Source organism: Aotus nancymaae, unplaced genomic scaffold (assembly GCF_030222135.1).
Source record: "Aotus nancymaae isolate 86718 unplaced genomic scaffold, 86718_ANA_hifiasm-v0.15.2.pri h1tg000016l, whole genome shotgun sequence".
NCBI lineage: Eukaryota > Metazoa > Chordata > Mammalia > Primates > Aotidae > Aotus > Aotus nancymaae.
The window spans coordinates 77,929,249-77,956,703 of record NW_026988428.1 but is presented as its reverse complement, the minus strand read 5'-3'; the positions used below and the strand labels follow the sequence as shown (position 1 = coordinate 77,956,703).

The 27,455-nt window shown below is 34.3% G+C and overlaps 1 protein-coding gene across 9 annotated transcripts in view; it reads right to left on the bottom strand.

Annotated features, from left to right (window-relative positions):
* Positions 1-27,455, bottom strand: part of ATF7IP (activating transcription factor 7 interacting protein) — a 138,251-nt gene that overhangs the window by 36,236 nt on the left and 74,560 nt on the right. For all 9 annotated transcript variants that reach the window (XM_012447630.3, XM_012447635.3, XM_064377697.1 and 6 more), the window contains exons 6-10: positions 21,700-21,765; positions 9,583-9,656; positions 8,923-9,011; positions 5,103-5,741; positions 802-866 (exon numbers count right to left, since the gene is read on the bottom strand). In XM_012447630.3, coding sequence (XP_012303053.2) covers positions 802-866; positions 5,103-5,741; positions 8,923-9,011; positions 9,583-9,656; positions 21,700-21,765 — 933 coding nt within the window. The remainder of the gene's footprint in view (positions 1-801; positions 867-5,102; positions 5,742-8,922; positions 9,012-9,582; positions 9,657-21,699; positions 21,766-27,455) is intronic.

The following is a 27,455-nucleotide window of genomic DNA, read 5'->3' as shown; positions in this document are numbered from 1 at the left end:
TTGATCTATAAACTATAACATATATCTAGGTTGGTCAAAATCCATCATTTTTAAAGAAAATACTCCTATTTAAAGATCAAATGATGCCCTTGTTTTAAAATTCTTGTCATTTTTTCATGCTTGACATGCTTGAGATTTTTGTTCTGCTAGGAATAATTTATGAACTCCTTGAAATGATTCAAAGGAAGTGAAGAAAATAAAACTATCAACAACCTAATCACTTCACTATAAATTGATTATACCTAAAGTAACAAAAAACAAGGAAGAACACTGTTAATACAGGAAAGAAGTCGTTACTCTATTACTGGGTGGTTAAAATTTAATATGAAAAAGTACAAAGAGTGGCAAAGTGCTAATAAACTACCAGACAGACAAAAAATTCTTCCTCAAAAGATACCTCTGATTACCTCTGAAGAAATAAAAATGTTGGTAGGGGTAGAGGGTGGCATAAGTGAGGGTAAACCAGTGAGATACTCTTAAAAAAGATGCACCTGGATTAAATGACATGTGTTTTCTTTTCGCAGATAATATTTACAATGTAAAAGGTCAACTGTATTAATCCAGTCAGTTAATAGAATACACTAACTATTACCTCTAAAAACTGCTACGCAAAAATAAAACAAGGCAAAACAAAAAAACCTCAATTCTTGTCAAACATTATAGAAAAACCGTGAGACAATTTTTGGACAGTTACAAAAAACAGACATAGAACAATTTTCATTCAATCAAAGAATGATGAAAATTCATTTTCCTGTGGGCAATAATTAGGATTTTACTTTGAAGAAGAAGGAAAAATCTTACCTGTGATGTGCTATCAGCTGCTTTCTTACTAACAGAAACATCTATTGTTTTGTTTGTCTGGTTTTCTGAAAAGTTAAAAAAAAAAGCCATTTTTAAAAACATCCACAAAATGTAAAAAGCTAGGCTGCTTTATATACAAAAATTCACACAGTTTTCTCCAACTATTTTTCTGTCAACATGTCACATATGTAAATAAAAGTTCAAACTCACAGATCACTGCTATAGTATCTTTCAGAAGGGGAAATTCACAATACAGATAAAAAACCTTCTACTGCCCCCACAATTTTAACTCTAAGCAATATCTCATGAAAATAATTTAAGATATACATAACTTAAATGTTCTAACATGAGGAAATAGTTAAACAAAATACAATTCTTCCACACTATGTCCCTTTCAAGAAAAAAATTTAATATGTAAAAACTGTTTGCAATAAATTCAGTAGAAACAGATGCAGTAAATACAAGAAAATACACAGGCATGTTTCTCAGTAAGTTCAATCATAGGTGATTTTTCTTTCTTTGTTCATTTTTCAATTAACTTGTACTGAGTTTGCAGTTAAAAAATAATGTTACTTCCAGAACAGCACAGAAAACAAACCAAGTATGTTTTGCCCCAATTTCTAATGGGAGGAAAAGAGAGAATGTATTAATTTTATCAACGGTCTTTTGCACCTATTGAGATTATTTAAGTTTTCCTGTTTGGTAACACAGGATTTTTAAATGTTGAAACTGCCCATCCTTTCTTTCTGGAGACAAAACCCTCTTGGTCAAACTGTGGCATTTCTTTCATTTGCGTATCTTCAGAATGCATACAGAGTAAACAATTTTTGTTTTAAAAAATACAGGAGATTAAACTACCTATGTATTTCCATATGTACATACATAAATCTGTATGTCTAAAAAAATCAAGTTGGTAAGTATTCACCGGTTAAAAGAGGTATTCCAGGGTACAGAAGTTAAAAGGACACCTTTGATTTCTCCCTACCTTGTCTGAATAATTTTCTTTTTGTAAGAAGGATATATTAATATATCATTTATTTTAAAATGTATTCAAATTATCTTATTTATTACAAAGGAGTATCTGTTTTGGACATGGTTGACATGTTCTCTCTCTCTCTCTCTCTCTCTCTCTCTCGAGACGGGGACTTCCTCTGTTGCCCAGGCTGGAGTACAGTGGCATGACCATGGCTCACTGCAGCCTTCATCTCCTGGGTTCAAGCAATCCTCCTGCTTCAGCCTCTGAATAGCAAAGACTGCAGGCATATGTCTAATTTTTTATTTTGTGTACAGATGGGGGCTCTCACCATATTGCAAGGCTTGTCTCAAGCTCCTGAGCTCAAGCCATCCTCCTGCCTCAGCCTCCCAAAGTGCTGGGAATACAGGCATAAGCCACCATGCCCAGCAAACTCTAGTGTTCTAATAGTCTTAGAACAAGATGTTTAATGAAATTTGAGAGTGTACATTATATATGGATTGTATATAGCTCTCCTCCAAATCTGTTCTTTCTTTAATGTCTAGTTTAGTAAATGGAACAGCATTTAGCAATGTCTTAGAAATCTGAGTCATCTTTGAGTTCTCTATCTCTTCTACACATCTAAACTTTTATTAATAAATTACCAAGTACTGCCAATGCTACGTCTTGAATAACTTTTAAATCTTTTTGATACCACCATCTGTCACCTCGTACACTATAAGAGCCTCCAGCCTCCTAACTGGTCTTCCTACATATTCTTATCCCTTCCAAACCATTCTCCATACTGAAACCAGGGTTCATGGATGTCACACCACCCCCTACAAAAACCCTTTAACACTATTTTCCCATTATTCTATTCATTACTTCATACCCTTTCCAGATTTCCCATTTTCAATTTTGTCTTCACAAAAACCTGCAAATCCTAATACTCATCACATTTATAATTAATTAGTTATTTAATGAACACTTTCCCTATTTGACTGTAAGCTTGGTGAGATCATAGGGACTATTTTATACATTTCTGTGTATCTATAGAACCTAATATAGGCATTCTTTACTTTATGAATGAAACAAATTAGTTATAATTTGAGCTTTAAATTTCCAAGCCCTTAGGAGGGCATTTACTTCACTATAAACAGAAAATACTGATTTAAAATCCATAAAGATACACTAAACTATAATAAAATACGTGATACACTAAACTATAATAAAATGCATGAACATATAGCATATGTTCTTATTAAGTAAATATAATACCTACAAAAGTATAGAGCTTAGAAAATCTTAATTATATAACCTAATTAATTTGTCATAAACTACTAAATGTAGTAGAGATGTACTGAAGTTTGGCTTCAGTTTAGGTTTTGGGAAGCCTAAACAGCCAAAGGCCTACTTTAATGTCATTTACGGTACTGTTGAAATTATGCATGGTCAAAGAACATATGTTCTCATAAGATCTCATTTTAGTTAACATTATGAAAAAGAAAACAAACAAAGCTTGTCATTCACATTTATTCATTATCAAATGTAGGTAAGCATTCTAAATGGAACTTGAAATGAAGATCTTAATATAATTATATATTAAAAATATGTAAATATGTTAAATGTACATGTTAAAATATACAATTTCATGTTTAGAAATAATTGTATATTATCTCAGAATGCTATACCAATTAATGATTGTAAAAACTTACTTTTATATACAAAAAACTCAGTCAACTAAACAGACTGACATGCATTACTAATAGTGTACATCAACTAGATAATTTGGGGAATATATCCTTTCTATAAAAAATTTAAGAACGGAACAATGAAATTATAATTCTGACACTTGTAGAAGTGTTTGGTGTACGAGCATAACATTAAACAAAATACTCTTATTTATTTCTTTTCAAGCCATGGTTTCTCAGGAAAAGTTCTATATTTAAGAATTTATCTCCTTTCACGACCATGAATTTAAAACAATGTCAACTTTGCCTAAAAATGTCATAAGGAGAAAAAACCAAAATCACATAAAACAATGCCCATCACTAAATCATCTAACATTAAAAAATACTAAGAACTAAAAGAAAAATAAATTACAGGAAAATGTAGCATCACCCAAAAATCTTGTATGTCCACTGACCTCAGTTAAAAGCAAGCATCTCTTTTAGTGTTGTAAACATGTAAGAATGTCCAAAACATAATGTGGTAGCAGATAATACTAACAAACATTTGTCCCTATACTATGCAAACATTTAAATTGTAAATACTATAAATAATAATTGCACTTTCATATAAAACATTAGTTTATTCTTATAAATATGATAATGATATGAGAGTGATATCCAGCTTCAATCCAATATTAATTTTGATCTGCCACTCATTTACTTACTTTACAACTCTGTGAAATACCATCACTGTTTTATGTAAGAAAACACTTAGGGAGTAAATGCACTAGTAATGGCTATATGACAAATGAAAACTAAGGCTTGTACATCTCACTTATAAAAGTAATTCTGTACTTTAGAATTTGTTTCCTATATTACATGGTCACTTATGACATCAATAAGAAAGATACTATAGCAATTTTACTATACACATGATGCCTACACTTGCCTGCCTTTCCAAAAGTAGTGCAGATAAATAAGTCAGAAATGAAGAATAAACAAGTTTAAGAATGCATACAAAACAAAACTCTTTCTAGGAACTACGAAGACACAGTTTGGCAGATTTTAAACAGGTATAATCAAGTTCTCCTTTTTGCAATATTTCTAAGTTAAATACAAACAATCATATAGTATGTCATATGGGAAAACACAGAAAAGATAAAACAAAAAGGACTCAAACGTTTTATAGTAAATGTGTGAGAGAAACCTATTTTTAAGTTGTACAAATTTGGAAGAGATGAATGAATGCACAAAGGAGTTTCCAAATAGGTAAGGAACATAAATGTGCCTTTATTTTTTTCTTAAAAGCATATATTACGTAAATTTGATACTTTAAAATGTATTTGTTTTAGACAGATATTGCTAGCAAATGTATCATAAAAGTAACTCATAATGCTTGCTACAAAGCCATAAATTAAAAATTCATCAATTAGGAAAATTACTAAAAGATAAAACACAGATGCTAACTTCCAAATAAAAAACGAACCCCCTTTCTCAAGCCCCATTTTAGCACCATAATTTCTCTCAGGTATCTAAAAAATTACTAAAAATAATCAAGAAAATTCTGTTTACTTTGTTCTTTCAATATTGCCAGCCACCTAGAATAAAAAAGTTCAATCGTTACAAGGCTATTAACATGCCTGCAGCATTTCTAGTATTAAACCTACATGGTGACTTACCAATTCTTGGGTTAGTAGCGCTGTTCTGTTCTGCAGGAGATGAAGTACTAAAAGCAGAAATTGGAATTTTCATCTGTATAGGACCTCGATTATTTGATGGACTATAGAGTCCTGATGGGCCCACTGTGGGTAAAGAAGTCCTTGTGGCTTGTACAATAGAGTGTGCCGTTGGAACAGCCTGCACAGCAAGTGTTGTTCCCAATGGTGCAGCACTAGCAGTAGAGTTCCTTTGAATACTAGGACTGGGCACAGAAGGAACGTTGTTTGGTTTAGTGGGATTTGGCAAGGATGGCAAGGATACTGGATTTTTGGTAAGACCACTCACTGTAGGTGGGCTTTGCACAGAAATGAATTCTACGTTGCCAGATGGTTGATTAGTCACCAAAGTCCCTGGATGGCTCTGTAGAAGCTGAGGCTGGGAGGACACTGCAACAGGTACATGCAAAATCACTGGCAAAGGTTGTAAAGAGATTGTAGGTTGGGGATTTCCACTAGGCACCTGAGTAGTAGCAACTACAGTAGCTGTATTGGGTGCAGGAAGAACTGATGTTGCTGTCAGGGAACCCGAAGTTACTGGAGTCTGCAACTTAGGTTGACTACTGACAACTGTTGGAGGAGTGACAAGATTGGTTGAAGATACTATAGAAAGAAAACAGAAGTCTCAGTTTAAATGGTTATATTAATTTATCAGCTAAGAAAATATGACAGATACAAATTAAATTAGGTACTGTACATTGCATTAGGTACATTGCATTAGGTACTGTAAAATCTTTCATCATGAAAGTTTGCTTTTTCCAGATTTAAATTCTGAAATTTAACTTAGAATTAAATTCTTGGAAGGATTTTGCATGCAGGTTTAATATATTACAAAAACAGCACATGATGGACGATTAATATGCAAGACTGCTGAGTATCAAAAGTCTCTGAAAATTACTATAATCACTTCAGAGTACCTAACTAGTAAACAAATAAAAAATACTAAAAAGTAGGTAAAAATGTATATTTTTGAAATTACATTAAAAACATTATAAATGCCTTATAACACAAGTAATATATAAAGTCAAATAATAAATCTAAAGAGTCATGACCATTAATTAATAATAGGCAAACTTATTCATCATATTTTATCATTTGAACCATATCTGTATCTTTGGATCAAGTTTGACTGAATTCTCAGGGAGAGGAATTACCTTCCCCTACTGAGGGGCAGTTCCCTCTATTGACACCCTACTGACATTGTATGATATGAAAAATAGCACTGAGTGAAGATGACAGATGAATTAAGAAGAAATGAGAAAGCTTATACAGAAGAACAGAGAAAATACAAATGCTGGTCACTACAGTTTTATAGTAATTTTCAACTACTTATGCTTATTCTCATTGGAATAGGTTTAAAATACATGATCAAACTTCTTTCTCATTGATTTATAGGCTTTCCAATCAGATACACTAGAGCAGCAATTCTCAAAGTGTAGTCCAGGGGGATGCCTGGGGTTTTCTGAGACCCTTTCAGGGAGTTTGCAATGTCAAAACTATTTTCATAACGAGACATTATTTGCCTTTTTTAATGAGCAGACATTTGCACCAATGGAGCAAAAGCAATGGTGAGTAACACTTCCGATGCTTTAGTACAAAAATCAAGGTAGTTTAATGGGACCAAACTCGCTGCATTCTTTATCATCACATGCTTATAGTAAAAAACAAAGTCAGTTTTACTTAAGAATCCCCATGTTCAACAGTAAAAACTATTAACTTTATTATATCTCAACCTTTGAATAGGGGTTCTTTTCTTAATATTCCATGTGAAGAAATAGGTATACATATAAAACAACTACTGCATGCCAAAGTAAAATGGCTAACTCAAGGAAAAATGCTTGTGCAATTGAGCTATAAACTAAACCAGCAGTCTTTTCCATCAAAGACTATTTTTACTTGAAAGAATGATCTATATGCACACTGACGATTCACATGTGGGTATTTTTAAGATCTTCTCTTAAAAATAAACTAGGTAAGGCAGTCACTTCAAAGAAAAAAGCCCAACTATATTTATCAGCAATAATAACATTTGAATTTTAAAATAAAACTAAGAACATTTGAAAAAACTTATATCTGTCACTGAAAGCATGAAGCTCTCTAAATCCTTAAAATACTTCTGAGTAGAACTGATAGTAAAATCAGTAAATGTAATTTTTAAAAATAATATTTTTTAATAAAATGTGTCAACATTTGGAAGATTTGCATTAACTTAGTGAATAGTTTTCAAATGACCAATGAATGATATTAGTAAAATTTCATCCAAGTGCAAGATGAGGAATAGATTTAAAACAAGGTTTGCCACTATCGCCCAGGATATACAGTGGCACAATCTCGGCTCACAGCAGCCTCCACCTCCAGGGCTCAGGTCATCCTTCTACCTCAGCCTCCCAAGTAGCTGGGACCACAGGTGCGTACCACCATATCTGGCTACTTTTGTATTTTTTGTAGAGATAGAGTTTCACCATGTTGCCCCGGCTGATCTTGATCTCCTGAGTTTAAGCAATCCACCTGCCTTGGGCCTTCCAAAGTGCTGGTATTACAGGCGTGAGCCACCACACTTGTTCAATAAATGGATTTTAATGGAAGAATAAGAAAATTTATTTAGTGTGATTTCAGATTACACTTCACAATTAACCTTAAAGAAACTACTACTTGATAATATCAAAGAAGAATATCCACAATTATCTGTAAGGGCTAGTCCTTTTCCATCTACATATTTGTATAAGACTAGATTTCCTTCATATGCTTCAGCCAAATCAACATTTTAAAACAGACCAAAAGCAGATATAAATATGAATATACAGCTATCTTTAGTTATCTTGATGTCTTAAAGTATAAAAGAGATTTGTAAAAAATGTAAGAGAATAATGCTCTTTGTGCTGCTAATTTTAAGCTTGGAAAATACATTTAGTTTCATTTTTAAAAGTTTTTTTGTGTTAGACATTATGGGTTTACTACTACTTTATTTATTTTTATTATTATTATTGTTATTTTTTAGAGGAAGTCTTGCTCTGTCCCCTAGGCTAGAGTGCAGTGGCATGATCTCAGCTAACTTCAACCTCCACCTCCCAGGTTTCAGTGATTCTCCTGTCTCAGTCTCCTGAGTAGCTGGGATTACAGGCACCAGCCACCATGCCTGGCTAATTTTTGATTTTGGTAGACGGAGTTTCAGTATGTTGGCCAGGATGATCTAGAACTCCTGACCTCAAGTGATTCACCCACCTCATCTCCCAAAGTGCTGGGATTACAGGCACAAGCCACCACAACTGGCCTACTATTATTTTAAATGAATAAACATTTTTAAAATATGCTTTAATTTCTGTTTAATTTCTACTTCATTTCAACTAATAAATATCAATTGATATAACCCACATAAATAAAAGCTCTGGGGTTCTTAATAATTTTTTCAGATCGTAAAGGGATCAAGAGACCAGAAAGTTTGCAAACTACTACAACAGAGATTTGAATATCTATACTGTATTTCATGTATACTTATCTAGGATCCTAAATTTTTTTGTTTTAAGAGACTGAGTAGATTTCACTATGTTGCCCAAGTTGACTCAAACTCCTGGGTTCGGGTGATCCTCCTCAGCCTCCCAAGTAGCTGGGACTATAGGCGTGTGCCACCATGCCCAGTTTGATTCTGAATTTTTAACAAAATTTTTGTACTCAGACCAATGTGCCCAATTTTTTAATCCATTTCAACCTCAAAAGAATGTAAGAAAAGAGAACCAAAGCCTTTAATTCCTAAGAAAATGTACTTTTGTATTTAAAAAAAAGTTACCTGTATTCACAGGAGTTTGAAAGGATGGTGGTGCACTCTCGCTTACATTTCTTTTGGACTCCAGCATCTGTCTCACTGTGCCTGCATTTCTAAGAAATATATATACACACAAATAGTCAACAGACATGCCACTCTGGGAATGCCAACTGATATCTAGAATAAGCAGTGGCCCATAGGGAAAAAAGGGTGGCTAGACTTGGGTTTCACAATCCTAAACCACAAGCAAATACAGTGAGGCATAGCTGGCACAAAGACGTCTAAATGCTGGGGTCTACGGCATTAGGGAAGAGTCTTAACTCTTGTACTATAATGTCTGTCATCAATACTTAACCTGAATACCAAAAGTAGGTCCTAACATATACAAACATTAGTCTTTCTTGCCCTTAACAGAAGCATTTCTCAATTACTTGAGAGAATACTATTTAAGACAAGTGGTTAAAGAAATACATAGTGACCACAAAATGCCTTTTAAGTTAGTGAAAGTATTATTCACAGATAAACAATATAACGAAGCAAGAAAAGAAAACATACTAACCAAGTACATCAAACACTTATCTCTATGTAAATACCATTGACTACATTGCAAGATTCTTTGACCAAATAAAGAAAATTAGAACCTTGTCCTGTTATTTAAAAACTAGACGGACTATGAATTCTCACCTGTAAGGCATGTTATTATTGCTGTTGACATCATTTACAGTTTTTCCTGGTGATACTGGTGGGTTTGGTGGATGCTGGGGGAAAAACATCAAGGTAAAAATAAAACTCAACACACAGGGAATCTTTTTAAAAAAAACAATAAGACCTGTGGATGCTTGTCAGTATATTATCTGTCACTGTTCTAATAAAATGGGAAATATTACCAGCTGAGACAATAATTTGAATCTTGGCATTATCATTTGTTCATTGTATCTTAAGCAAATCATTTACTTTGCTGAAGACAACTGCTTATCATTTGAGAGATCAATATAATAATTCCTGTTGAAATAAAATGTCACAAATCTAAGCTTTAGTAACAACTTATTTCAGCCTTTCCCCCCAAAACCAGGGAATATAGAAATAGAATTCTAACACCTACATATTAATTATCATTATTTAAACCTCCATCATTAATGACACTATCATCATTTATCTCTTAAAATGAGGCCAGGCACAGTGGCTCATGACTGTAATACTAGCACTTTGGGAGGCTGAGCCAGGCAAGGATTGCTTGAGCTCAGGAGTTACTGACCAGCCTGAGCAACACAGTGAAACCCCATCTCTAAAACAAACAAACAAACAAACAAAAAAATTGGCCAGGCATGGTAGTGCACGCCTGTGGTCCCAGCTCCTTCGGAGGCTGAGGTGGAGGATCACTTGAGCCAAGATTGTGTCACTGCACTCCAGCCTGGGTAACAGAGCCAGACCCTGACTCAAAATCAAACAAACAACAAACAAAAAATGAAAAGAATAAAATAACTCTAGTCAAGTGTAAGAATAACATATTAAACCAAAGATAATAAATGCTTAGAATTACACTGAGCAGATGCCATTAATCACTTTTCTCAACAACAAATACATCTTGCTACTTTTTATATGGAAGAACAATCATTTCAATCTTCTAGTATGACACTGCATTAGATATGTAGAGGGAAAAACCATAGAATTAAGATAATCTGCTACAAACATACTTTAAATCTGGCTGTCAAGACAAACATGTAAAACAACAGAAAAGCAAATTAAAAAACAGTGTAATGCCAATGGAAAAGGCTTAAAAAAGAAAAGTTTTTAGGGAAAGGAATGCATCTTCAAGCTTATTGCTGAGTGATTTTTCTTTTTTGTAGATGGAGTCTCACTCTATTACTCCAGCTGGAGTGCAGTGGCACCATCTTGGCTCACTGCAACTGCCACTTCCCACATTCAAAGAGATTCTTGTGCCTCAGCCTCTGAGGAGCTGGGATTACAGGTGCCCACCACCATGTCTGGCTAATTTTTGTATTTTTAGTAGATATAGGGTTTCGCCATGTTGACCAGGCTGGTTTCAAACTCCTGACCTCAAGTGATCTGCCTGCCTCAGCCTCCCAAAGTGCTGGGATTGCAGACATGAACTACTGTGCTCAGCAATCATTGAGGAATTATTACACTTAAAATGGTTAAGATAAAAGAATGCTTCAGGAGAAAAACAAAAAAGAAGAAAAAACATAGAGAATAAAGAAAACAAATGGTTTAGAACACAGGAGTCATTTAATGGAGGATTTTTAAAACTGTGGTATGATCAGCAATATGTCAGAACAGGAAGTCCTAGGCTCTGCTTCCCCTATGAAGATGACTTAACAATGTAAGCATCATATTGCCTGCGTGAGAATTCCACAAACTAATTGAGAGGATATGGCATCCCAGGTGAGCACAAGGCCAAAAAAGGCACACTGGAACAGTTAGGAAACTACATTGCATTTATTCACTATACCCCAACAACCTCCCAACACAGCTTCTACATAAGAAAAGAAAGAGAAAGGTGGAGCTCGTATCCAACTTTTTGAGAAGATGCTAAGGCACTAGATTTTGTCTCAGCCAACAGAAAGGAATAACCTGGAGCAAGAACTGTGACTATGGCACTTTGGATGCCTGTGAGCCTCAGAGACCAAAGGCAGGACCCACAACTTGATAAAGGACCAGAGAAATTGCAGTAACACAGACAGACAGCAGGGGAAGCACTAATACAACAGCTTGTCAAAGCACCAGAGGCACCTGCTATAGCAAAGACAGGTACCAGAGGGAGCTTCAGAGTGGAGAGGCAAACCTCTTCAGATGGAAGAGTACAAGCAAAAGCCCAGAGAAGACACATAGCACACCCCCTCCCAAAAAAAAGTTTTAGAGTCCCACAGAATCGCTAGCAAGGCTGACTGGTGAAGCCCTTCCTGTGTACAAGAGTCCACAATAACTGGGAGATGTGGCTGTTTTCTCGAATGCTAAAATTTCAGCAAGCATACAAATAAACAGAGAAACATGGTCCAATCAAATAAACAAAATAAATCTCCAAAAACCAACCCTAAAGAAAAAGAGAGCTATGAATTATCTCCCAATAAATTCAAAATAACTATCATTAAGATACTCAATTAGGTGAAAGAGATGACAGAAAACAGCAAAATCAGGAAAAGGGTGCACGAACAAAATGAGAACATCAACAAAGAAATTGTAAAAATGAATCAAATAGAAATCATAAAGCTGAAGAAGACACTGAAATGAAAATTCACTGTAGGGAATCAAGAGCAGACTGGATAAAACAAAAGAAAAAATCCACAATTCTGAAGACAGGTCATTTGAAAGTATTGTGCCAGAGGAACAAAAAGAGAATGAAGACAAGCTAAGAAAATCTAAAGGACTTTTGGGACACCAACAGGTGGACAAACATATACACAAGGGAAGTAAAGGAAGACAGAGAGAAAGGGGCTGGGAAACCACTTAGATAAATAACTGCTGAAAATGTCTGAAACTGAAAGAAGAAAACTGGAGATACAAATTCAAGAAGCTCAACGACCTCTATCATTAACCCAAAAACATCTACACTGATACACTGTAACCAAGCTGTCTGAGTCACAGTAAATAATCTTGAAAGCAATAAGAGAAAAGCAACTCATAAAAACATACAAGAAAATTCCCATTAGATAACATGCATATTTCTCAGCAGAAACCTTGTAAGCCTGAAGGAATGAGATAATATCTTTTCAAAGTGGTAAATGAAAGAACTGCCAATCAAAGAATAGTATATCTGGCGATAATATGCTTCAAAAATGAAGGTTAAATTAAAATTTTTCCCAGATTAATAAAAGCTGAAGGAGTTTCATCACTATACCTATCCTACAAGAAGTGCTAAAGAAAGTCCTTCAAGAGAAAATTAAAGAGTACTACACAACATCATGAAAGTATACGAAAATATGAACCTCCTTAGTAAAGGCTGATAAGAAGAAAAATAATCCTGTATTCTTGTTATATTGGTGCACAAATCACTTTTAATTCTGGTATAGAATGTAAAGCATAAAAAAACTAAAACTATGTTAACAGATACACAACATAAAAAGATGTAATATGTGGCACATCAGTAACATCAAGCTGTGGTGAGGCAGATATAGAGTAGAGTTCTCATATGACTAAAGTTATTTGCAGTTTAAAATAATAGTTGTAGCTTTAGGATGTTTTATATAATCCCCATGGTAACCACAGAGAAAACATCTACAGAAAATACACAAAAGGAATTATAAAAGGAATGAAAGCATACTACTATACCAAAAGAAAACCAAACAGCAATGAACCTACAAATCACAGAAAAAATCAAAACGACAATATTAAGTCCCTTTCAATTAGCAGTTTATTTAAATGCAAATGGATAAAACTCTGCAATCAAAAGACAGGCTGACTTAATGTTTTTAAAAAATAAAATCCAACTATATGCTGCCTACAAAAGTCTCACTTTGGATGTAAAACACAACACATAATGAAAGTGAAAGAATGGAAAAAGATAATCTGTGCAAATGGTAACAAAAAGAGAGTAAGGATGGGCCATACTTATGTATGACAAAATAGACTTTAAATCAAAAACTGTCAAAACAGACAATAAAGAACATAATGATAAAAGGGTCCATTCACCAGCTGTAACAAATACACACACACACACACACACACACACATACACACACACACATCCCTAACATCAGAGCTCCAAATATATGAAACAAACATTGAAAGAATGAAAGGGAGAAACAGACAGCAACACAATGATAGTAGGAAACTTCAATACCTCACTTTCAATAATGGATAGAACCATCAGACAGAATATCAACAAGGAAACAGAGAACTTTAACACTATATACCAAGTGGATCTAACAGACATATAGAATACTCTATCAAACAACAGCAGAATACACATTCTTCTCAAGAGCACACAGAACATTCTCATGGATAGGTCACATGTCACAACCCAGGTCTTAACAAATTTAGGAAGAGTGGAATTATACCAAGTATCTTTTCTGAGCATAATGGAATGAAACTTTAAATCAAAAGCAGAAGAAAAGTAGGAAAAGTCACAAATATGTGAAAATTAAACATGCTGTTAAAAAAAAAAACAAGTCAAAGAAGAAGGTAAATTACAAGGTATCTTCAGATAAATGAAAATGAAAACAAAATATAACAAATTGTATGCAGTGAAAACAGTGGTAATAATGAAGTTCATAGTGGTAAAACACAAAGATCTCAAATCAACAATCTAACTTTACAACTCAAAAAAGTAGGAGGAAAAAGAAACTAAACCCAAAATTAGCAAGAGGAAACAAATAATGGAAACTACAGCAGAAGTAAACAAAATACAGAATAGAAAAACAGAAAAGCAACAACAAAACTAACAGTTGGTTTAAAAAAACTGACAATTCCTTAGCTAGGCTAACAAAATTGATAACTTTAAAAATCAAAAGAAACGAAAGAAAGACGACATTAGAACTGATGCTACATAAATGGAAAGGATTACAAGAGACTACAATGAACAATTATGCACCTGTAAACTTGATTACCTAGAAGAAACAAATTTCTAAAAACACATAACCTACCAAGTCTGAATTAAAAAAAAAATCTATAAATAATAAGGAGATTTAATCAGTAATAGAAATCTCCCAACAAACAAAAATCTAAGACCAGGTGCGGTGGCTCACTTGAGGTTAGGAGTTCAAGACAACCCTGGCCAATATGGTAAAACCCCATCTCTACTACAAATACAAAAATTAGCTGGATGTGGTGGTGCATGCCTATTATTCCAGCTATTTGGATCACTTGAACCAAGATCACACCACTGCACTCCAGCCTGGGTAACAGAGAAAGACTCTGTTGCAAAAATAATAACAACAATTGATAAATAAATTTTAAAATAAATTTTAAATTGATAAATAATTTTAACAATAAATTTTTAAAATAAACAAAATTAACAAACAAAAGCCTAAGACCAGATGGCTTCACTGGAGGATGTTACCAAACAACTGGTAGTATTCCAAGAGGAGTACTTTCTAAGACAAGTACTTCCAAGTAGGAGTACTTTCAAATTCCATGTATCAGGCAATCATTACCTTGATACTAAAGCCAGACAAAGATACTAAAAAAAAAAAAACTACAGGCAAATATCCCTGATGAATACTGATATAAAAATCCTCAAGAAAACATTAGCAAACCAAACTCAATGGCATGTTAAAAAGATTATACACGATGACTAAGTTGGTTTATCTGCGGAGTGCAAGGATAGGTCAACATATAAAAATCAATGTAGGCTGGGCGCGGTGGCTCACGTCTGTAATCCCACCACTTTGGGAGGCCAATGCGGGTGGATCACGAGGTCAAGAGACCGAGACCATCCTGGTCAACATGGTGAAACCCCGTCTCTACTAAAAATACAAAAAATTAGCTGGGCATGGTGACGCATGCCTGTAATCCCAGCTACTCAGGAGGCTGAGGCAGGAGAATTGCTTGAACCCAGGAGACGGAGGTTGCGGTGAGCCGAGATGGCACCATTGCACTCCAGTCTGGGTAACAAGAGCAAAACTCTGTCTCAAAAAAAAAAAAAAAAAAAAAAAAAATCAATCAGTGTAACATGAGATATTAACAGAATAAAGGACAAAAAGCATATGATCATCCTAATTGATGCAGCAAAAGAACTTGACAAAATTCAACACCCTTTCATTGAAGAACAAAAAAAAACACTCATCAAACCAGAAATGGAAACTATCTCAATTTAATAAAGGTCATACATAAAACCTTCACAGTTAACATCATACTCAATGGTGAAAAACTGAAAGCTTTACTTCTAAGATCAGGAATTAAGCAAATATGCCCACTCTTGCCACTTTTATTCAATATAGTACGTGAAATCCTAAACAAAACAATTATACAAGAAAAAAAATGAATGGCATCCAAATCAGAGTATAAATATCTTTGTTCACAGATGATACAATCTTACATGTAAAAACATACAGACAACTGTTCAAACATAAGCAAACTCAGCAATGTTGCAGGATACAAAATTAACCTGCAAAAACCAGTTGCATATCTATCAACTATGAAAAACATGAAAAATAAATTAACAATATAATTTACAATAGCATCAAAAAGAATAAAATAGGAATCAGTTAACAAAGGAAGAGAAAGAATTGTACCAAAAAAAACTACAAAACAATGTTGGAAAAAATTTAGAGACACAAACAACTGAAAAGACATCCTATGTTCATGGATTGGAAGACTTATTATTGTTGAAATATCTATATTGCCCAAAGCAATCTGCAGATTCAACACAATCCCTATCAATATTGCAATGGTGTTTTTTTTCCCCAGAAAAAAAATCCTAAAATTCATATGGAATCTCAAAGGATCCTGAATTGCCAGAACAATTTAGAAAAAGAACAAAGTTGGAGGTTTCATACTTCCTGACTTGAAAACATATTACATATTAGACTACATTGGCCAAGGGGGTTGGGGGCAGGAACCTCACAAAATATATTACAAAGCTACAGTAATCAAAAAAAGATGGTGCTGGCACAAAAACAGAGACCAAACAAACTGAATACAGAGCCCAGAAATAAATTCACATATATGGTCAAATGATCTTCAACAAAACTGTCAAAACCACACAACGAGACAAGGACAGTCTCTTTAATAAATGGTGCTGGGAAAACAGGATATATACATCCAAAAGAATGAAGATGGACCCTGACAAAATATATATAAATTAACTCAAAATTGACTAAAGACTTAAATATAAGGCCTAAAACTGTAAAATTCCTACAAGAAAACATACAGGAAAAGCTTTATGACATTAGATTTGGTAATAATTCTTTTGTATATGACACTAACAGCAAAGGCAGCAAAAGCAAAAATAGACAAATAGGACTACATCAAATTTAATAACTTCTGTATATGAAAGGAAACAATCAAGTGATAAGTAAACAAATAATTCAAAAAATTTGCAAATAATTTATATAAGGGTCAATATTCAGAATATGTAAAGAATGCCTACAACTTAGCAACAACAAAAATAAGTATCTTGATTTAAAAATAGGCAGAGAACCTGAAGATACTTTTCTCCAAAGGAGACATATAAATGGCCAATAAGCATATGAAAAGAGGCTCAATATCACTAGTTATTAATGCAAATCAAAACCACAATGAGATATCACATACATCCATGAGGATGGTCACTAACAAAACAACAGAAAATAATATGTTAGTGAGGTTATGGGAAATGTGGAACTCTTGAGCACTACATATATAAATCTGAAATGGTGCAGCCTCTATGAAGAACAGTATGGGGGCTCCTCAAATATCTAAAGGTATTACCATACAACCCATTAATTCCCCTTCTGGCTATATATGCAAAATAATTAAAAATAGGATCTCGAAGAGATAGGTGCACTTCATGTCCATTGCAGCATTATTCAAAACAGCCCAAAGATAATAATAGCCCAAATCTCCATCAACAAATGAAACAATAAAAATATGTATAATGGAATATTATTCTCCCTTGAGAAAGAAGAAAGTCCTATCATACGTTACAACAGGTATGTATTTTGATGATACTACACTGAGTGAAATCAGCAAGTCACAAAAGGACAAATACTGTATAATTTCACTTGTATGAGCTATCTAAAATAGTCAGAATCATAAAAACAAAGTAGAATGATGTTTTCCAAGGGCTGGAAAGAGGGGAAAATTGAGAGCTGTTTTACGTATACAGTTTCAGTTTTGTAAGATGAGAAAGTCCTAGAGATCTGTTACATACAATGTGAATACTATATTGAAATAACTGTACACTTAAAAATGATTAAGAGTATATTTTATGTTTCTATCACAAAAACAAAAAGAATTCTTAAAATTTTAAAAAGACACGCCTGTAATCCCAGCACTTTGGGAGGCCAAGGTGGGTAGATCATGAGGTCAAGAGATCGAGACCATCCTGGTCAACATGGTGAAACCCCGTCTCTACTAAAAATACAAAAAAATTAGCTGGGTACGGTGGTGCGTGCCTGTAATCCCAGCTACTCAGGAGGCTGAGGCAGGAGAATTGCCTGAACCCAGGAGGTGGAGGTTGAGGTGAGCGGAGGTTGCGGTGAGCCGAGATCGCACCATTGCACTCCAGCCTGGATAACAAGAGTGAAACTCTGTCTCAAAAAAAAAAAAAAAAAAAATTTTAAAAAGAAAACATCCAGTGTACAATTTAGATTTAATCCAAAATTTAACTAAGTGATTGCTTTATGTAGATATAGGATAAGTATGAAAAATATCTGAATATTATTTTATAGGAAGAACTGGAAAGAACCAAAGGTAGAGACAACAGTCATCCATCAGTATAATAGATTAGATTATGAATGTGGTCTTAGAAGTGAGGTGCCTTTATGAAGGTTTCCTGCTCTTTTAGAAATAAAATAGAAAATGTTTAGAGACAAAGCTGAATGGTGAGGTTTGTTTTAATAAGCTAATAGCAGAGGACCAAGAAGCAAATCTAAATAAAATAAAAGCATTTAAAGTTTTATTGGCTATTTGTTGATAAGAGGAATATTCCTTTCTGTATCTCTCCTGTTTTTAAAACCTAGCAAGAAACAAGTATAAAATTATAGTGTATACTATAATTAGAGGGCAGAATTCAGACAAAATTTACAAATGTAAGGGTAAATCATTATAAACAATAATGGACCATGAGGCAGTGCAATGACTGATGGTTAAAATGGTTACACATATTCAGATGTAGTTTCGAAAACTAGCAGGAGTGTAACTCACACCACATCCCATAAGTCACCTTTGTAAGAATTAATAAATAAGGGCTGGGGACTGGGCATGGTGGCTCATGCCTATAATCCCGGCACTTTGGGAGGCCAGGGCGGGTAAATCACAAGGTCAGGAGATTGAGACCACCCTGACCAATATGGCAAAACCCTGTCTCTACTAAGAATATTAAAAATTAGCTGGGCTTGGCGGTACATGCCTGTAATCCCAGCTACTGGGGAAACTGGGGAAGCTGGGGCAGGAAAATTGCTTGAACCCAGGAGGTGGAGGTTGCAGTGAGCTGAGATTGCACCATTGCACTCCAGCCTGGCTGACAGAGCAAGACTCTGTCAATAAATAAATAAATAAATAAAGGGATGGGCATGGTGGCTCACACCTGTAATTCCACTTTGGGAGGCCGAGGTGTGCAGACTGGTTGAGCCCAGGAGTTCGTCACCACCCTAGGCAACACAGTGAGACACTATCCTCTACAAAAAACACAAAAATTAGCTGGGTGTGATGGCATGTGCCTGTAGCCCCCAGCTACTTGAGAGGCTGAGGTGGGAGAGTATTTTGAGCCTGGAAGGCAGAGGTTGTAGTGAGCCAAGATTGTGCCACTGCACTCTAGCCAGAGCAACAGAGTGAGATACTGTTTCAAAAAAATTAAAAATAAAATAAAATAAATGATTTAAATTCTTCGAATTTCTAGACATCTGACTGGAAAAACATATTAGTAATAATGTGTAGAAGGGTGCCTTAACCACAAGCTAATGAAGGCACAAAATTTGAAAGACTCAAAACTAACTACCATAACATTTTTCTTCAAGTATCATATGCCCTAATTGATCAAATTAATCACATCCAATTTTTAGAGCTTGTACGATATTTGTTCTTTGTTTTGAAACTACTTCTAGTTCTCCAAAACAGCAATGTTCAGGAACTATAATATTTTCATCTATATTCCTTAAAGTCTCTGCCTGTCTCCTTTGACTACATAGGCAAGAAGAATTGGACAGTAGTGTTGAGAACAAATTCGACATGCACTAAAACTGAAAAGTACAAAGTGTAAATGTTGTTTGGTTCAGACACAAGAAGGAAAGAGAATAAGTGAAATTCATACTGTAAAAAACAAATAGAAAAGTTTCAAAGACAAATGTTTGGTTCAGAAATAGAAAATAAATGTTTTAAAGTAAAAATTTACACCCTTACATCAAAACAAGATTCTCAAGTTAAAAATAAAATTAACAAAAAAAGTTTATACCCATTATCTAATAATAAAACAGCTCAGTCTTTGAATTATGACAAAGAAACAAAACTAAGAAAGTAGAGTTTAGAAATAGACAGTTAATTACATCATTGAAAAAGACCATAATGAAAAAAATCTTTAGGTATGACCAAATGAAACTTTGGGAAGACTAGTGTTTGCAGAACAAAGACAAAAAAACCAACTGTCAGTTGCTCAAGAAAAAAAGAAGTCAACACTTAAAAAGTTAAGTAAAAAAAAATACAGAGACAGAGAACAGATTAACTAGTGAAAACAAAACCATAAAAGGGTAGCATGAGGGAGTACACTTATGGTGACATAACAATTTTGTATCTTCACTGTGATGGGGGCTACAAAAATCTATACATGTAATCAATCTGCATGGAACCATAACATGCGCAAATAGGCACACATGCACAATGAATTTTTACACACATGTAAAAACTGTAAAGTCTGTAAACTACTTCACAAAACCGTCAATTTCTTTGCTTTGATATTGTACTACTATGATAAGATTTCACCACTGGTGGAAGCTAGAAGAAGAGTTCACAGGGATCTATGTACTATTGCTGCAAAGACAGGAAGACTATATGAAAATGCATCAATACAGGAAAATCTCTAGAAAATATGATTACTATTTATTGGCACTAGCAATTTACTATGTGCCAGACAATGGAGTTATCGCGATGAAGAAATGGAACTTGTTCAAATAAAAAAATTAAAAACAAAAAATATTCAGGAGGAAAAGAAAATAAACCCAACTAAAAACTATAATACAATATACAAAGTACAATATTAAAATATGAATAATAAAGGAAATAACAGAAGAGTAGCAAAATAATTAAGAAAAAATGAAGGAAACAACAAAAAGCAAAAGCCAAACTATGAGTCAATTTATGCCATCATGTTTGAACTTAATCGCATACTTTAAAAAATACTCAAAATGTTTAAGGCAATAAAGTGACTTAATCTTATCTCTGTATATTACAAGTAATGCATAAAAGAGGATTGACTATATGGGGAAGAAAGGAAGGGGAGAACAGAAACATTAGAGTCAGTAGAATACTAAGATACTTTGGGAAAAATAGTAAGAGACCATACTAGGACACTGACAAGAACATAAAATGAAAGAAACAAGGTAAGACAAATCCCTGAAACATAATTTTAAAGATGGATAGAAAACACAGCTTCAAGAATTGCATAACATAAAGAGTCAGGCGCAATGGCTCATGTCTGTAATCCTAGCACTTTGGGAGGCCAAGGCAGGTGGATCACCTGAGGTTGGGAGTTCGAGACCAGCCTGGCCAACACGGTGAAAACCCATCTCCACTAAAAATACAAAATTCAGTCGGGTGTGGTGGCAGGCACCTATAATCCCAGCTACTTAGGAGGCTGAGGCAGGAGAATCACTTGAACCTGGGAGACAGAGGTTGCAGTGAGCCAAGATGATGCCACTGCACTACAGCCTGGGCAACAGAGAAAGACTCCGTCTCAAAAAACAAACAAACAAAAGAAAAAATTGCATAACCTAAAATAGATTAATATAAATGTTGATATATGAGAATAATAAATGAGAATTTGAAAGGGGTTCATTAGTTTTAGAGTTGTAAGTCCAGAAATTACATATAGGAATACACAGTATGAAAGCAAATTTCAGATTTGTAATACAGAGTTTCCTCTTAATTCAGCATTTCCTAAGATTACCACTTAGAGCTAAATATTAATTATGCAAGAATAGAAAATCTTACTTCTTGTCTTTTCTTAAGATCTTCTTTGGCTGCTTCAAAGCGTTTGGTTAACCTGGCTATCTTGGCCTGAGGAAAAAAAGACAAAAATGAATGGAAATCAAATGGTATTATAGCACTTAAAAAAATGAATATATAACAAGAAACATATAGAAAACCTGATGCGCAGAAGATAGCTAAGAGCAAAGAAAATAAATTATCTGATTGTAAAATATATATTTGGAAAATACAGAAAATAGTAATTAAAACTAAGTGACCGACACCTAAACTCAATACTCAGATGTAAACACTCTTAATTAAGTTAGCTTATTTCTTCCTCAAACTGTGGTTGTTGCTCACTTACCAGTACATTCCTGAATATGTAAGCCTGTGTTTTCTGGTATTTTTTTTTAACATAGTTGTAATCATACTTGACTTTCTGAGAGTCATAAAGTAGACAAATCTGTTAAGTCATAAAAAACTGCTTGCCACTACTACATATGGATAGATGTGTAGGCTTTACTGTGACACTTTCAACAGAGGTGTAGATGAATGTGCATATATTACTTTTTCAAAAATTAAATTCCATATTCTGTTAATCTTTAACAATCTGATAAAAATGTTACCATGGCTAGGCATGGTGGCTCACGCCTGTAATCCCAACTTTAGGAGGCCAAGGCGGGCAGATCACTTGAGGTCAGGAGTTCAAGACCAGCCTAGCCGAAATGGTGAAACCCCTCTACCAAAAATACAAAAATTAGCCAGGCATGGAGGCGTGCACCTGTAATGCTAGCTACTCGGTAGGCTTAGGCAGAAGAATCGCTAGAATCTGGGAGGCAGAGGTTATAGTGAGCCAAGACAGTGCCATTGCACTCCAGCCTGGGACAGAGAAAGGCTCCATCTCAAAAAAAAAAAAAAAAAAAAAAAAAAAAACCCCACTACTTTTTTAGTATCAACATGGTCAGTGAGATTATTAATCATTTGCTGTGCTTATAAAAACTCCCTGATCATATATTTTGCCCAAATACCTATTGAAAGGAAATCTAAGGAAAAAAAGTAGAACAGAAAGAAAAATAAAGAAAAATTCTCATATCACTACATGACTATTTGGTTGTATTTCCTTTCGGTCTTTAGGCATAGATGCAATATTCAATTGTTTCTGTTGTTGTTGCTGCTGAAGCCATTTTACATTAAACGCATTTTCAAGAAAATTAAATTTCTGAGTATATTCATGGGGCCCTACTTAAGAAGAGTTCTGCCAGAGAATTTCTTTTATCTAATAAGGGCATTCACTTTATAAAAATGAGGAAATGTTATGATTTACTTTTGAAGTGTCTTTCAAAAAGCAGTCACTTCTAAAGAAGACCGCAAATCTTACAATGTGTTTAAGTCCAATATTATGGCCTAGGCAGTCAGTCACCTATGACTCCCAAAGATTAAGATTTTCCTAAGGACTTAGTTATTTATGCATGTTATTAAGGCTCAAGATCATACAGCATAATTTCATATCCTTAATATGAAGTTATCTTTCTGATGACTAAAATATCTCAGTAACTTTTTAAAAAGGTATATATGGGGAAGCCGAATGCAGTGGCTCACACCTGTAATCCTGGCACTTTAGAAGGTGAACGTGGGTGGATCACTTGAGGTCAGGAGTTCAAGACCAGCCTGGCCAACATGGTGAAACCCCGTCTCTACTAAAAATACAAAAATTAGCCAGGTGTGGTGATAGGCACCTGTAATCCCAGCTACTTGGGAGGCTGAGGCAGGAGACTCACTTGAACCCAGGAGGCAGAGATTGCAGTAAGCCAAGATCACGCCACTGCATTCCAGCCTGGTGACAGAAAAGGGGACAGTTTTTTTTGTACCCCAATTTATGCAAGAATGCCATTTTTTTGGGTCAGATTATCTATGTGGTTATACTATAAATTGCATAGTATATATAATATTATTATTTATTATTCTATTTTTACTTAAGCTCCCCCAAAATCATCTTGTAAATGTTACATGTGTAGAAAAAGGTCTACAAGGACACATTTCAATACATTCCAAGGTTAAATGTAATCATCCCTGGAAGCTGTAACTGGCAGAAAGTGGGAAAGAAAGTGAACATAAGGGCTGAGCACAGTGGCTCACACCTGTAATCCCAGCACTTTGGGAGGCCAACGTGGGCAGATCACAAGGTCAGGAGACCATCCTGGCTAACACGGTGAAACCTCATCTCTAATAAAAATACAAAAAATTAGCCGGGTGTGGTGGCACATGCCTGTAGTCCTAGATACTCGGGAAGCTGAGGTAGAAGAATCACTTGAACCTGGGAGGCGGAGGGTGCAGTGAGCTGAGATCACACCACTGCCCTCCAGCCTGGGTGACAGAGCAAAACTCTGTCTCAAAAAAAAAAAAAAAAAAAGTGAACATAAAAACCTCAGTTTCACATCATGTAGATTTGTAGTATTCAAATTCTTTTTTAAAAACAATTATTATTTTAAAAATGAAACCAGTAGCAGAAAAGCAAACTCAAAATGCGAACATTAATTTATAGTTTTCTGATATTTAATATTGTAAAACAGAGAAATCAAAGAGCAACCTTTTTGTTTTTACAAAGGAAGCTGTACAATTTTTTAAATTATAATTCAAAATATCTGCCATACTGTATCTAAAAATGGCTGTTTTGCCAAATATGCTGAGACTTTTTAAAAAAATGAATAAACAAATCATTTTTGTAACTGCAGAAAAGTAATATTCTATTACATGGGGTTTTATTTGGCAAACTAGACAAACCAAGAATTTCTTTGCGTATGTACCCAGGAAACCTCTTAGGAAATAACTCTGTCTACAAAAAAAAAGGTTTTCTTAATATCCAGTTTGCCCTATAACAAAATATTACTGGCTCATAAAAACAAGTGAATAAACAGACCCATAGTTTCCATTATTTAAAACTGTCTTCATATTAAGCTGTCATAAATTTACTTCATTGATGGTGAACAGAAGCAGAGACTGAAAGGAAAAGTAAAATAGCCATTTTCAATTAAATCTACTTAAAATGGTATTTTCTAAGTCATAACCAACGGAATATTATATTCCAGGGTGTGTTGACAGCTTTTCCATTTCCATAAGAAATCTAGTTGGAATTTTGAGTATTATGAATTTGAACTATACTGTGATTTGAGAGAAATCAAGTCCTCCTATCTAGGAGCATAGTATATCACGGTTGACTCCTATTTTCTTGTTCTGTCCTTTTTCTTCATAATGGTCTTAAAAATTTATTTTTAGGTTTATTCTTAAGTGCTTACTCATTTTTAAATAACTACCACATGTGAAACATTTTTCTCATTATATTTTCTAATTGGTTATTGTTGATGTAAGGAAAACTATTAGAATATGTTGTCCTTATATCAGGCAGTTGCTAAATTTCCTTCTTCATTCAACAGCTTGCCAACTTAATTCTATTGGGTTCCCACTTACCAACTGTTACTCATTTCTTTTTTCTGTCTCATTGTATTGCCCAAGACTGACATCAAAGCTCTAAATCACAGTATCTATTAAGAGACATTGTCTCATTCTCAAATTTAGAAATATTTATAATAATCCATTATTAAATATGATATTTACAACAGGTTTCTGAAAGCAATCCTTTAAGAGATTCAAGGTATTTACCACCTATTTTCACATGAATGACTGATGAATTTTAACAAATCCTGATTTGGCATGTACTGAAATGATCACACTATTTTTCACCTTTCCTCTATTAGTACAGTGAAATATAATTGTTAATACTGAACCAGGCTTGCATTCATAAGAGAAATCTATCACGGGGAATAAAACTAAACTATGTTTTTTCTTTTCTTGTGCTAGATATTTCACAGATGGGCTTACTTCATAAAACAGAGGTCTCATCTATCTCCACACCCTGAAACAGTTTACATCAGACAAGAATTATCTGTTGCTCAAATATTTGTCAGCATTATCTAGCAAAGCTTTCTAGGTTCAATGACTTTCAGAAATAGATCGGTGATTATAGTTTTGATAGAGTTCCTCAAAATGTAGCTTTCCTACTTCCTTTTTTGAGACAGAGTCTCACTCTGTTGCCCAGGCTAGAATGCAGGGGTACCATCTCGGCTCACTGCAACCTCTGCCTCCCAGTTCAAGGAATTCTCCTGCCTCAGCTTCCCGAGTAGCAGGAATTACAGGCATACACAACACCTGGCTAATTTTTGTATTTTCAGCAGAGATGAGGTTTCACCATGTTGGCCAGGCTGGTCTCAAACTCCTGACCTCAGGTGATCCACCTGTCTCAGCCTCCCAAAGTGCTGGGATTACAGGCATGAGCCATCGCGCCTGGCCTCCTGCTTCCTTTTTATATACAATAGATTTCATTGCTGCAAGGTTAACATAAAAATGTTCTTAAAGAATCTCCTCTGGATCTTGTCTCCTTTTCCAATCCCTGTGCAGTTCATTTGTATTTATTTTTATTTCTAGGTCAAAGATTTATCAGACCAATAGAACAATTTGTCTCAGATGTATTCAACTGAACAATCTGTCCCTGGATAATTATACTAAAACATATTAAGCCAAAATATCATATTGGTTAACAGAATATTGTTCTGAAATACATAGTAAGAAGGAATTGAAAGTTTTATTTCCAAACCAATGAGCATAAAAGATCTCAACAAACTCCTCTCATGGTCCTGCACTATGCTTTATATTTGTTCTAACAGGAATCGATTTGCCAAGTGTTACTATATTCAAAGTGAATGGTAGAATCAGGGTGAACTATGTATGCATTGCAAAACAGGTGGCAAAGTTTGGGGAGAATGGTTGCCAATAATTGCCACATGGGTTGTATTTACACCAAAAAACCATATTTCCCTCTCTAGAGCACAACCATATGATATTTGATTTGGTATGCTACTGAAAGTAAGTAGACATTAATTCAAACTTAATTGTTATAAAGTTAAGATGTTTAATCCCCAGGGTAACCACTAAAGAAAAAACTAAAAACTATATAGAAAGAGAAGCAAGAAGGAATCAAGATGATACACTACGAAAAAAAATCAATTGTAAAACAAAATGCAAATCAAAACCCTAATGAGATACCACTTCATATCATTCAGATGCTATAATTTAAAAATGTGAGTAAAAATAAAATAACAAGTAGAAACAAAAAAGATATGGAACATATAGAAGAAAAATAAAGTTGCAGACATATTTCCTTATTAGTAACTACTTTAAATGAAAACAAAGTCCCTGATTAAAAGGTAGAGACTGGCAGAACTGATAATAAATTATGACCAAACTATATACCATCTGTAAGACTTCATCAAAATGTAAAACTTTTGTGCATCAAAAGGCATTATCAAGAAACTGCAGACAAATTACAGAATGGGAGAAAATATTTGCAATCATGTATCTAATAAGAGTTTAGTATCCAGAATATATAAATAATTCTTACAACTCAACAACAAAAAGGCAAAAATCCAAATTAAAAATGGGCAAAGTACTTTAATAGACATTTCGATAAACAAGCACATATGATTGATCAACAAGCACATGAAAAGATGATCAACATCATTAATCATTAGAGAAACACAAATCCAAACCCTAATGAGATACCACTTTATACCATTCAGATGTTATCATTAAAAAATGAAAGTAAAAATAAAATAACAAGTGTTGGTGAGGATGTGGACAAAATGGAACTCTTACACATGGCTGGTGGAAACAGAAAATGGTATAGCCACTGTGAACACAAGTTGGGTGATTCTTCAATAAGTTAAAGA